General features: G+C 42.7%; 1 protein-coding gene across 4 annotated transcripts in view; it reads right to left on the bottom strand.

Annotated features, from left to right (window-relative positions):
- Nucleotides 1-14,465, bottom strand: part of LOC124623161 (protein kinase C and casein kinase substrate in neurons protein 1-like) — a 528,164-nt gene that overhangs the window by 283,434 nt on the left and 230,265 nt on the right. The window contains exon 2 of one of the 4 annotated variants that reach the window (XM_047148959.1): nucleotides 12,310-12,393. The exons of 1 other annotated variant lie outside the window; for it this stretch is intronic. Coding sequence is in view for 2 of the 3 variants with exons in the window: in XM_047148952.1 (XP_047004908.1) it covers nucleotides 7,982-8,065 (84 nt within the window). In the remaining variant the exon portion in view is untranslated. Of the gene's footprint in view, nucleotides 1-7,981; nucleotides 8,300-12,309; nucleotides 12,394-14,465 lie in introns of those variants that run through there. 2 more of the 4 variants (XM_047148952.1, XM_047148956.1) reach the window with 2 other exon arrangements.

Raw genomic sequence — 14,465 nt, 5'->3', positions numbered from 1 at the left:
TCGTTTCTGCCTACTTTTGGGAAGTCAGTTATTCTGTTACTCATTTATATTTCAGTAGAGTACGGCCTTTTGCCTTCCCTCACTCAACGTCCAGTGCTTTATCGGTTCTGCAAGTGGACGCACGAACCGTATCGGATTTGTAATCGACCGCAGATGTGAATGTGCAAATTTACTTGCTTGAAACATTACTGGCAACCCCACACGCAACCACTGGAAAGCCTTGAATATCCTGACAACCACACACCAACCCCCTCTTCCCCATGAAATACCCTACCCCCACCACCCACCCGAGTGCCGCGCCTGTACAGCGCAAGGAGCAGCTCCCAACTACAGGACACAAGGCAGCTCGAAGGTTCATAACGCAGTTGATAAAACAATTCTATTGATTAACATATAATGGTATCACGCCAACTCTACAGGGGCGAAAGGCCGAAACGTGTCTTGTATTATCGCGAAACAGTGGAGAGTGTGCCACAGATACGATGTACGAATTGTGGTGACAGTCATTAAAACAAAGCCATTTTCTGCTGCGACACGACCTTCCCATGAAATTTCAATCATCAACTTTCCCCTCAGAGTACAAAAATATATTGTTGGCGCCCACTTACATAGGGAGAAATGATAATCACAATGAAATAAGAGAAATCAGAGCTCGAACGGAAAAAAGATGTGTGTTCGTTTTCCCGTGCGCTGTTGAAGAGTGGAAGGGTAGAGATGTTTAAAGGTGGTTCCACGAACCCTCTACCAGGTACATGTAGATTTAGATGTAGGTATAACCAACCTTGTATAAAAATTGACTGGCTGCTGCTTTTTTCAAGTAATTCCATCCATAGCGACGGAGTTCACCCACCAGTAACGTGGATAAATAGTGATATATGTCAGAAGACACAATGGGGGAAACCGACTAAGCTGCCCCTCTATTATTCTCTAATGGTGTTTTCCAGAATTTGTTTTTTTGCCTTCCAATAGAGAGAGTTTACTACTGGCACTGGGAGGAGGAAACAACTGCAGACGGTTGAAGGAGGTCATGTTTTACCCTCTTAAGCTGCTGCTGATTTTTCTAACTGAACAACAACAACCAGTTTAGATCCGCAAACCATCAACGGATTCCAGTATACCAACAAAAAAAAAGAGCGTTACAAAACTGAACTGAGAGGTAAGTTCTTTCCGTTGGTATACAGGAACCCCATGCTGGTCGGTGGACCGAAACTGCCTGTTCGATAGAAAAATTTTATCAGCACGTCTTGGCGGTATATCACGACACTACCTTCTTAAAACAGAAGGTTGAACCGTGATAATACACTAAGCAAGCCTTCAGACAATAGTACATACAATCAGTATATTAATGCAGCGTGGGGTAGGATTCAAGTTACTTAGTATCTTCTCCTTTTCCTTGTGCCTTTGTCCCAAATCGGCGCACGATCGACATTTTTATGAACAGATTTGACATGGTTACTTTAAGGGGTAGCCGCGGACGCTCTTCCTGTCGGCACCCCATTACACCCCTCCCCCTTTCCACGGGTCGTTATGTGTATACCCCCAAATGGCTGCGTCAAGTGAAATGGGGCGAAAGTTTTCCAAATGTTTGCGAATCGTCTAAGCGAGACAGGGATACCGGCCTGGTATTCATCTATGGGATTGTGGGAAATCGCCTGAAAACCACAGCCAGGCTCGATGGCACACTGAGCCTCGTCGTAATTCAGACGGGCGGATTCGGTCCGGGGCCAGCTCACCTCACCGTCCGGGAAACACGCTCGGCTATCAGGGCCAATATTTAAGTTTCTTAGTTCACTGGCGTTGTTTTTTTACATAAATAATGAATTTATAAACTCATTTACCAGCTTCATTTGTCAATGAGCTTTAAGCTACCTGGAAGGAGAAATGAATAACAATTTTCTGGACTTATGTTTTTGTTCCTTGTTTGTCGTTACCCTACCCATTCCACTACAAATTCAAGACGTCCTCTTTGAGTGGAAACATACTCAATCCCGAGAAGGTATCCTTTAGCATTTGCTTCGTTTTGTTGGGTGTCCGATGTGGCTTCTTGTTAACCTATTAACGGTGACGACCTCTTCCTGCTTGGTATCATAATTACGTAACTGGGGGCAATGTAGTACGCCTGTTGAATAGCCCTATTGCGCCAGCTCTCACAGACAATGAGTGAAAGCATGTGACGACAATAGGGTCAGGACGTTTGAGTTCTAGACTATACAGAGCCTCACAAGACCAGGCGATGCGTCGGCAATGAGTTGCAGGCTCTCGCCTCTTTCATTAGATATATCCATTCACGGTTATCTGATCTCAGCACTATGTTGCAAGGAATAAACGTAATAACATCCAGGTACACATTGGACATCGCATCAGTATGTTGGGAGGAAAGCTACTGTGAGACATTTTCTTGAATACTTTCTTAAGAAAGTACCTGGAATATTTCCTTGGCGTGAAATGTAACTAGTGGGCACAAAACTTATAATTTTTTTTCTGTAAGCCTTCGTTCGCGATTATAACCCGTTCTCCGTGACCGCTCACGCAACGCCGCTCACCCAGTAACCATTCAGCCTTCCAGCAATTACATCTGGAGTCCTTTCGCTGACGCTTCTTAGCCAACACTGCAGTTACATTCACTATAGTTGTATGCTCTGGCATGTTGAGTTCTCCGGCTTGGTGGCTGGAGGGAGCGTCTGTCACACTTTTCCCTGCAACGTCTTGACTTGATTCATGTATGTGTCTGTCTGAACTGGAGTTACATTTGTATGAAAAATTTGTGATTCAACTTTCTCACTGTCTTATTGTATATGACCAAGGATAGTGCACTTTCACTCCATCAGGTGAGAGATCTCTTACTCTACGCTGTAGTGGATTACTATATTATTCACGAACAGTTTACGTTAACAACCAACGCTCGGAAATGTGGTTCTCAGTGCAGCTAAAATGTCAATCCGCTTCTTCTCAACAGAGTACACTGAAATATAGCACCCTTGATTGCTGCTAATGCTATTAATGATTATGATGATGATGATGATGATTTATATGGTTATTAGTCGCACCATCACCACATGGCATTCGAAGATATAGGAGCGAGATTGTATCCTGGGTTTTCGGTTGTAAGAATTCAATCATACGTGCCATACTAGGTAGGAGAATAGTTACCGACTTTGATAAAATTTAATAGTGGCGAGGGTACAACTAACAAGTAAGATCATACAAATTTTTAATGTTTATGAATTTATTATGTTCAGGGATAGAATTAGAAAGATATTTAATTTCCATGCTGGTTTCGAACGCTAACACTAAATGTAGTATCCTGGTAATTGTAAAGCATCGACAGTTATGGACCATCTGTACAGTTTTTCGTGTTCACAGCAGCTGACATTTGGAAGAACTACTGCAAGAATAATAATTAGACATTCAACGTATAATGTTCTACTTTACACTATGTAGAATGCAATTTTTCATAAACTTGGTGTCAAAGCAGGAGCAAATTTCAGCAAATTGCTTTCCTCTCATTTGATAGTAAGTTACTCTACTAAAAAGGGTTCAGTTGCTTAAATTGAGTCTACTGTTGTAACATTTTTGTTGCAATTTTTAAAGTATATTTACAGCGTCTATTTAGGCTACGCACTGCTCTCCCACCCTGCTGCATTCGTCGAAAAACAACTTCTGCCAAAAGAGTCACTAAAGCAGCTGCGTAAAGATTGACTTTAATTTATCATGTCCCTGAGAGAGATAACGAAATAGCCAAAACGAAAGCAATATGCTGTCTCTAACAACTGCAGGATCATCTAAAGATGCACCATGCCATTAATTGAGAGCATCCTCTACTAGAGTTTTGACATTTTCTGTCCTGTTTTGTGACGTGCATGTTGCAGAAGGAACTGTCGCTGCAGTCTACAGCGCAAGCAGGTTCTGAGGGTTGGTATGATACCACGAGCATCTTTCTTCCCTCCCCTTCAACACAAAGACACGGCGCGGTAAAAAACCCGCGGTAGCAGTAGGGGCGGATAAATCGCCTCCGTTACTTTTGATGGGTTAAATCCAATAGCTCCGCACGGACATGCGGATGACTGTCAGGCAGCGCATATTTTTTGCCAACGTGACGCCGTTTGCCTCTGACAGTGCGCCTATTCATCAAGAGTAGCTAGTTCTTTCTCAAGCGCTACTGACGAAAGAATTCAGTTAAAAAACTATTTCACATATTCTAGTCTCACATCAACTTGACAGTGAACTAGTTATCTTTTATTATTCACCACAGGCATCATGATGCAACTAAATTAAGCTATCAGTCGCACTCTATTGTTGAGTACGCAGTGAAAAAACTAGTTCCTGGGTACTTAACGTTTGATGCGCTTTATGTTATAATTGTTGCGGACGAAATGTATACAATATCTAGGAATTGTTCCATGAACTCAAGAGGGCAACAGTTATGTCCAATTTGGACTAAACAGATTCCATATAGAAAGGTGCACCACGTGGCGCTGGAAGCTACAGTGAAACTATGGCACATCCATCAGCATAATTATATATAGCACAAAAAGGGAAGGAGTAGTAGAGTTTAACGTCTCATCGACAGTGCGGTCGTTAGTGATGGAGTACAAGTTCTGATTACGAAAGGGTGGGGAAGGAAATCGGCCGTGCCCTTTTCAGTTCAGGCATTTGCGTAGGGCGATTTAGGGAAACCATAAAAAACCAATATCTGGATGGCTAGACGGGGATTTGAACTGCCGTTCTCCAGACTGCGAGCCCAGTGCGCTAAGCGCTGTTCCACCTCGCTCGGTTTCTACATGACAGACATTCCGTCTCGTCTGCTGTGTGGAAGTTAAATCCATAAATCATCTTCTAGCAGCTCATACGTTAAAGTGAAGTAGGCAACAATTCAGTTTTAAAACATCTAATTCAGGCACTGGTTAAGGTGAAAGAACAAATGGCATTTCCTTCTTTCAATGACTTTAGAAAACGGGAACATTTAGAAAGTTTTCTTATTTTTCGTGAAACAAATTTAGCTTGTTACTGAACGGCTTAATAGAAATTCAAGAAAAATAGGAATGATATACTCATTGTGAAGCAGGTCGTATGTAATTTGCATAGCCAAGACAATGAAGTGATTTTCCTCGCGGAAGCACGCATTTATCAAACTAAAAATTGCGCAACTCGCAACTGAACATGCTTTTTTTTTTTTTTTTTTTTTTTTTTTTACATTTTGAGGGAAACGAGACATTGCCAGCACACAAATTAACAATTCAACACTGCCAACTTTCAATTATGTTACCTTCCAACATCACATCTGAGTCTGGCTTTATTTTTCTTTCTGTCTTGGTCAGGGTTCAAGTTTCTGTTCTATACAAGCATATGGTCCCAACGAAGCTCGTTAAGAATCGTTTCCTGGCAATGAAGGAGACAAAGTATTTTTCATTTCTGGATAAGAGACTCTTTTGCGTACGCTATTCAAGCTTTCACATATATTGTACTTCTGGAAACCTATGTGCGACAACTTCCGAGGTATGGGACACCTTTTCGCTTACAATGTGCACCATTGCGTTCCGATTTTCACCTCTTGCGCAATTAATGATTTCTATTTAGCTTCTGTTGATCGTCATATCGCACTTCTCTACAAAAATCTGGTTCATTCGCTAAAGTGCCTTCTGTAGCTCGTCTTCATTCCTGCCCAATAAGCCAATGTCTTTGTGACTACCTCTCTTACTAAATTTAATAGTCTGACAGTCCTTCCTTGTTGGAAAAGTAACCATTACGATTGACTGAATGGAATACATTTGCATTATGTGCTAAGTCGGGGAAATCCTCTAGCTCTAATGACGCGGCGGCAAATTTTAGCCACGAAACAAGCACGTCGGTGTGGGGAACACCCAACTAATTCAGCCCCGCCTGGAGTTCCGTCTTCGCATGTGCAAAGCCAGAACCCACCGCCGCCCACGTGAACTGCTGCTGGCACCAGTACACACTCGAAATAGCGGTGGTTCTAGCTGCTTTTCTGCCAGTCACTACGTACACATCCAAGCGTCTGTTCTCTGCACAGTGTACAGTTGGGCGGGCAGTTTTTGGCAGCTATAACATATGCCCATTCATTACCAGAAAAAACTTATCAGTATTACGTCCGTTATTAAATATGCAACCATCTCGCTTAAAAACATGAGAAAGGGGCACTCAAACGATCCAGTCTTCTTGATAGTGACCAATATATATCGGTTGACCAGAAGGGGACATGACACAGCAATCTGTTCATCACAAGCACTTACGAATGACAGACAACAGAACAGCTGACGCTTGTGCGAAGTAAGTTATTTCAGATGATATCGAGAACTACAGAGAAGCACCTACGAGAGGAGATACTCAGCATTAGATAAATCATCTCGTTAGAAGAGAGAGCGTCAAGTGACAGACACTACGACATGATGACGCCAATAACACTTTGGCATCGCGCGCTCAGTTGCAGACGGCAATAATTATTCATTATATATTCCACATGACGTTCCATTATGGTCAATACAAATAATGCATCTGAAACATCAGTTACCCTCTTCAGTCTCTCTACTGTTTTTATCAAATGGTATTTTAATATTTAGCACATTGTACTCCTTCCTCGTCGACCCAGAACGACTTATACTACAGATATATAACAGACATTCATAAATACACAGCAATGATTTTATCAGATTGTAAGCAAATTTACTATTTCTGTATTAATTGCCAAAATACCGTAATTATGTATTAATCTGTTCTGTTTCATGCTAATACATTTCCCTCACACCTATTATTTATGCAGGGGGCTCAATGTGTCACCAGAAACCCAATAAACAAGAGTGCTAGTCGCCGAGGACACACATGTGCCGAAAATCTTTCACTTTTGTTGCTTGCCGGTTCAGCGTCGGAATGCGTGCCTTCCCGTTGCCCGTTGTCATCGTAAACAATATGAGAGTACTTGTCGGAAGTAAACCCTACGTGTGTGGCATTACAGCATACGTTCCGGGTTCGTTTTGCCTCATTGGCTCCACATACTGGAAGCCTGTGCTGAACAACTAACAATGTAAAATTTTGGTTTATTTACGCGTCTGCGTTAATATATATATAAGACGACACAAAATTTTAAAATTTTCGGTTTCTGGTATCACCGATTCGGTGCGTTTGAGAAATTCAATTTGACAGGAATTGCGCACAACATATCGTACTTCAAAGTTCCTTAGGTACCTTACTTTAATACTGAAACGGTAAGCATATTTCACTGGCATATGCAGACTACGTACTTTTATATGATTAATATGAATATCATCATTCTGATTCAAAGATCTGAAATTACTTTTTACGGTGATTAAATACACGATATTCAACACGTTACTAACAACAAAAAATATGAATACACCGATAATGTTTGGTTTTCGTTGAAAATTAAAAATGTGAACTAAGGAAAAAAAAAAAAAAAAAATCAGTATTATTGAGAAGCTACTGCTGGATGAAAAAAACTGCTAAATTAATATTCCTCAACGTGTAAACAAACTTGAAACAAGTACAAAATATCACATCGCGGTGGGAAATGCAAAATTCATGATCTGGTTCAATCGCAGACTATCACCGGTAGCAACACGTGAGAATTTTGTAATGTAGTCTAAACCCCCAGGTTCCGGAAGAGGTACGTGCCCCCTACTGCCGCACCCTTGCACACGTCTATGATGACTTCACTAACATTACATAGACATCTAACCCAGTATATCCTCACGGTACACCGTGTACTAAATAGCGGTGCAATACAGGAAGAGGAACATTCGCTATGGCTTTGAAATTTAAAGAGCTTTGAAATTTAAAGCACTTTGAATTTTAAAGCGTTTAGAAAGAAAGCAGGAAACGAAATTAGTGGCATACATATGCGAGGCGAAGCACAGGTACGTGATCACCAAAGCCGTAAAATTACGTCAGTGTTAGCTACGGATGTGGGACGGCGCTTGCAGCACGAACCACGCCGCGTCGTACATACTGATGGCTGCGAACGACGCACCGAGCAGCAGGACACGCCGCCCGATATCCTAGGGTTGGCTTCACCGGCTCCAAATCGCGGCATGGCTCGTCCTTACACAATCCCTCCAACTCCTCTGTGGAACCCGTCACTCCGTCCGAACCATTAAGTCAGGTGACACAACACAATGATCCACAGAAACGGCACCCAACACCAAACGAGTTCCTGTTTCACTTCACAAATACGCGTCGGCCGCCTACGTTGAAGCGCTCGATCTGTCCGTCACATTTCCCAGCACTCGCGGCTCGGAGCAGTAGCGGCACCCAGCAGTGACGCCTCCCTCTGGGCTACTGGCCGCACCGCACGCAGAGGTCGCCGGGTTGGCAGGCTGACAAGGCTCACCGCCACGAAAAGATACTAGGACCCACCGCGCCTGCGCGATCCTCATCTCCACAGCAGCGATTCACGGCCTATGATAGGAATGTGCAGGTTCCTCGTTTCTCGTATAAGCTCGCACGCTCACGCACAGTACAGGTAGTCTAGGGCGTATCAGAAGTGGGAGGGGAAACAAACTGTATGTAGTGGCGAGGTTACACATGGATTGGATCACGACTTTTACACATGGATTGGATCACGACTTCCCGCGAACGAATTAGTCATAGCGCCACTTCGCTCGTCCAATCACGAAAATACGGGTATGAAGACGATCTTCCCGAGTACAGACCATAAAAAAAACCGGTTTGTGAAGGACGGTTTTAGAGCCGTGTCTATATCGGAAACACTTAAAATGGGGTACAGTCTACGCTGGACATGAATGGCCTTGTTTTAGGCAAAAGAAAGAGTCGTACTGCACTGCTGGTGACAGATCTCGAGAAGCTGGTTCAACCGCTTGACTAGGAAGTGTTTTCTTCCTCCGAGAACGTCGGCTCCCTTCTCCGTCGTGTGTGAATCAGTTGAGTGCATCTAACAGTAATGAATGCCTGTGTAGTGTGATGTACCGTATGTGTTTTATCATGACGTGAGAAAGGGGAGGGTGAAACCCAGCGCCGGCACATAGCCTACTCCTCTGGAACAGCAACACATGGTGGGCGCAGGGAACTTCACCATCCGACGGACGGATCACTATCAACAGTATCAGGTGCCCTCATTCCATGGGCCACTATGTAGAGGTTTGGAATTTAATCCACAAGATTGGCGCAAAGTTTGGTAACCAGGAGTTAACGAATACTCCGAACATTTCTTCCGTCATCACGTTTCCTACCGGCTACTTCCGAGTCGACTGCCACCGATGCTCCGTGCTTTAGCGACCTCGGTTGTGGAAGTACGTAATGTAATGGGGAATTATTCCTCTCAAGTAATTCAGGAAAACAATTGAAAACTTAAACCGAAATTGGCAGACCGCGATTCGAACCATCTCTTTCTGAAATTAATGCACTGCCTAATCAATCTACCACTTAGCTCTATTAGCTTTTGGAGTTAAGGCTGTGGCAGCATTGTTTTAAAAATTTCGACACGAAATTATGTATTTTTACTACTACCATTATATTCGTTATCATATCCTCTCCAGAGCCATTTCTGTTTCTTAGCTGTTTTAACTAGACCTCTGGGGAGAATATGATAAATTAAATGCTAGAAAGAGATGGAAGTAACCTGCTGGAAGGTGTGCGATACTCATCATTAAGTGCATTAACTCTGGAAGATTACCAGAAAAATGAAAAAGGCTGACGTTGTACCAGGTACTCTTAAAAAAAGAGACAAGGAAAAGTTTGAGAAATATTATCCACTTAGTTTGTTATCACATCTTAAACTCTTAATTAAAACTGTATTAAAGCGGCTCGCAAGAGATCTGAATTTCCATTAACCTGTTCAGCAAGAGGGTTTTCAGGAAGGAAGTGTGAATCACATCCAGACTATTCACCTTCGCTTGAGGAAACAACTGAGTATAACAGCAGGATTCATCTCCGTTGAGATTTGGGGCATCATGAAGCCCATGAAAGTGCCAGAATAAATTCGAGGTTAAAGCTCTTGAGATACCTCTGTGAGCCGGCAACAAAGGCAATCACAGTGGATGACGACAGTATCAGTATGAGCCCAATTGGCAAAGGAGTTCGCCAAGATGAAACCATCTCTGTGAAACTGTTCAACTTGCTTTGCAGGACGAATTCAAAAAACTAGACTGGAATAGCAGAGGATTAAAACTCAATGACTCGTGTAATGTAAGTCAAGATTTGAAAGAAGCTACAGAGGATGATCCCTGAACTAAAACTTATCTCTGCAAAGATTGGCTTCGAAATGACTACCAGCAAAACAAAAATACTAAACCTAACAACAAACCACTTATGACTGGAAACCAGTCTGAAGAAGCTGTTTATGAAAAATTTATTTTGGTCACGAATTAAACAACCGAAAAACAATCTAAAACCTGACATTCCTTCCGAATAAGACTGAGCTGGGCAGCATTCCGGAAAGAGATTCGTCCTGACCAACAAGGATGTCCCAAATAACCGGAAGGATACGTGCGTTTTACCAGCTGCAACTTACGGTCGCCGAACTGTCATATACAGTGTATGAATTTCACCGCAAATCGTTATCAACTTTTCTGCCAACATCTCATTTCAGAAATGGAGACGTTTCGTGGCGCTTCGTATCACCAAATGTGTCACATCGCAATTACTTCGTTTTGGGGCATCTTAAGCAAAAAATCTAAGCGACTGTGAACACGCTGTTAGACATTTGATAAAATATCCACTGAAACCAAAAACAGTGTCGTCCACTTCTTGTCAAGACCTAAGGATCGTTTTACAACGAATATTATGGAAAAGTCAGTTTCGGCACGGTGAATCTTTTAATGACGTCATTTTCAAACCACGTCAAACATAGTGGTAATTGTTCAGTTTGACGACTGGCTATCTGTTAGGCTACAATGAGTCTGCTTCCTACTGGCTTATTACGAGGTATCTTACTTTAGAAAAATTTTCTAAGGACTGTAATATATAGCACGTACAAAATTGTACGGATCATCTTCCAGGACACATACCTCACACGCAAAAAAATAAAATATATTCGGATATGGGTCCGAAAACTTTTTACTCTCATATTACAACTTCATAGTACATTTACATCACTATTTTGCAATTCATACTTACGTGATGCCGGAGGTTTCATCAAACCAATTTCAGAACACTTCTCTAGCGTTTAACTCTCAAATAGCACGTGGAAAAAGGAACATTTAAACCTTTCCGTGCGAGGTCTGATTTCTCTTATTTTATTACGATCACCATTTCTCCGTAGGTAGATGAGTGTTGCCAAAATATTTTTGGCATTCGGAGGAAGAAGTTGGAGATTGAAATTTCGTGGAAAGATCTCGCCACAACGAGAAACACCTTTGTTTTAATGAATGCCACCCCAACTCGCGCATCATATCCGTAACACACTCTTTCCTTTCCTGCAATAATACAAAACAGCTTCCAGTCTCGGAAACATTTCGATGTCCTTCGTCAATCCTGTCTGGTAAGGACCTCACACCGTGCAACGATACTCCAGAAGAGGACGGACAAATGTAGTATAGACAGTCTCTTTATCAGACCTGTTGCATTTTTTAAGTGTTCTGCCAATAAAACGCAGTCTTTGGTTCGTGTTGCCCGCGACATTTTCTATGTGATCGTTCCAATTTAAGCAGTTCGTAATTATAATCCTTTGGAATTTAGTTGAATTGATGGGCAATAAATTTTGTATGTTTTATCGTGTAACCGATATTTAACCGCTTCCTTTTGGTGAAGTGCCTGACACTGTTTAGAGTCAATTGCCACTTTTGGCGGCAATCAGTCTAAAGGGTTGTTCATATTGTCTCCTAAAACGTTAATACAGATTAGGAACAGGAAAGGGTCCGTAATTAGAGCGCTTCCCGTCAGTTACTTTGAACATGCCGTGACAATGATTTTATTAATATTAATGATGTGCACAAGAGGGCAAGCCATAGGTGTCCAACAAATCCGTTCCCCCAATATTACTATTACCACGTATCCCGTGTGACAAACTCTGTAGAGTTCAGAACTTAGAGAAGGAAGTATCAGCGATAATGGAAGTTTGAATCAGGCCTGAAGGCTTGATGAGACAGCCCAATAATCAAGAGGATCTTCCAGATAAGCACGATATCCGGGTTCGAGTTCCTGTCTTGCACAAATTTTCAATTGGGACTATATTCTCATTACCAACCGACCCACCCTAACGTTTCCCATGAACCGTGGATCTTGCCGACGTAGGGTGACTTGCGTGTCTCCATGATACAGGTAGTCGCACCGTGGGTGCAACCACAATGGAGGTTGTATCGGCGGAGAGCCCAGACTAACCTGTAGTTTTTGAAGAGAGGCAGCAGCGTTTTCAGTAATTGCTGGGACAACTGCCTGATCTTGCAGTGTTGGTACCGCAAACAGCTGAAAGCAAGGATAAAAACGGAGGCCGTTATTTTCTCGCATGCATCTCTACTGTATAGCTTAGTGATGATAGCATCCTCTTGGGTAAAATATTCCATAGATAAAATATTCCTCCATTCAAATATCCAAGGTGGACCTACTCAGGATGATGTTGCAAAAAAAGGCGGAGAGACAGGGTTGTAGTCTGTCCCCGACGTTATTATTCCGTTAACTGAGCAAACAGTAAAGGAAGACGGCTATCAACAGAAACAAAATAATGTTAATGGAATACAGTAGGATTAAATCCGACGATACTGTAGGAATTAGATTAAGTATTGACACATTCAAAGTAGTAGCTGAACTTTGCTATTTAGGCAGCAAAATAACTAATGTTGGCCAAACTAGACAGAATATAAAATGAATGCTGGCAATAGCAAGAAAACCCATTTCTGGAAATATCTGCCTGGAGTGTAGCCTTGAACGTAAGTCAAACATGGGCAATATATAATACGCACTCCGTCTTCAGGCCACAAGTGGCCCATCGGGACCATTCGACCGCCGTGTAATCATCAGCTGAGGATGCGGATAGGAGGGGCGTGTGGTCAAGCATACCGCTCTCCCGGTCGTTACGATGGTTTTCTGGGACCGGAGCCGCTACTATTCGGTCAAGTAGCTCCTCAATTGGCATCACGAGGCTGAGTGCACCCCGAAAAACACTAACAGCGCATGGCGGTCCGGATGGTCACCCATCCAAGTGCCAGCCACACCCGACAGCGCTTAACTTCGGTGATCTGACGGGAACTGCTGTATCCTCTGCGGCAAGGCCGTTGCCCACAATATATAATAGAAGTTTTTAAAATATGGTGCTCCACAAAAATGTTAAAAATTGGATGATAGGTCGAATAAATAATAAAGAGGTGCTTAATCCAAATCGGGGAACAGAAATTTATGACACAATTTGAATAAAATAAGCGATCTGTTGATGGGATGTGTCCTTAATTTGGTAATAGAGGAACTGTGAGGATAAAAACTGCAAAGGAAGACGAAGGCATGAATATAGTAAGCAGGTTCAAATGGATATTCATGTGGATGGATATGAAGAGCTTGCACAGACTAGACCAGGGTTGAGAGCTGCGTCAAACCAGTCTTCCGACTGAAGACCATATTATGCGGACACTATAACGTGGCTGTTTCACGTAGGGAGAGTTTTACACTATGGTTGCGTAAGATAGAGGTCACGCCTGAACCACCACTGCCAACCGCAGCAAACAATTGCGCTATAGCCACTACCAAATGCTTTGTGTACTCCAATTTGTTTTGTGTTGTGGATTGCTTTCTTTTTATTATTTTGAAATGTGTTAAGAGGCTACTCCTGGTGCATAAAGGTATCTGAATGCGACTCTCACCACAAAGAAGGGAATCGGCGATCCTTATGACAGTTATGTCAGTTCTGCCTTCGTGGAAGCACAGAACGCGGACGTTCGAGAGGGGGGCGTGGCTTATACCGCGCACCGCTCCTCTCCCTTCCGTCAGTCGTTCTCCACTGCCGCGATATACTGTCCGCGTAACAATAACAACACACAGATTCAGTAGGGTCAGGAATGGTTGGAGAGTAAGAGGAGGATAGCGAGGATTGCTCATAAATCTAAGTAGCAGCTGCGATCAGCATCCCGAATTGTAACTGTGCGGGAATGCATCATTTTGAAGTAGGTACGGTACAGCAACTAGCGACAATTATCGTTGTGGATGGCGAAAAAAGCGTGATGTAGACTCCACTAATAGAAATACAAAATAAGAAGATTTAAAAAAGTTATTCTTTGGCATGGGTGGTTCGTGATGGGGTGACAGACATTACGGAATACCAGCCAAGTGATTATTGCATAAATAGCAGTGCATCACCTCTTGTTACGAACGCCAATATGAACGAGACGATCGGCAAAGTTACAGCGATGACCGAAAGCGCTACACAGTGTATTACAGCTATCGAAGACGGAAATGTTTCCTCGCAGGGTTAATGTATGCAACAGCCTCGTCCGTTAGTAGTTCGCTGCAAAGTTTCGTCAATCTCTCAGCGGCGCTGTACCGGTTAGCCA

This window comes from Schistocerca americana, chromosome 7, assembly GCF_021461395.2.
Source record: "Schistocerca americana isolate TAMUIC-IGC-003095 chromosome 7, iqSchAmer2.1, whole genome shotgun sequence".
In the NCBI taxonomy this organism is placed as follows: Eukaryota; Metazoa; Arthropoda; class Insecta; order Orthoptera; family Acrididae; genus Schistocerca; species Schistocerca americana.
This window is presented reverse-complemented; position numbering and strand designations above follow the sequence as displayed.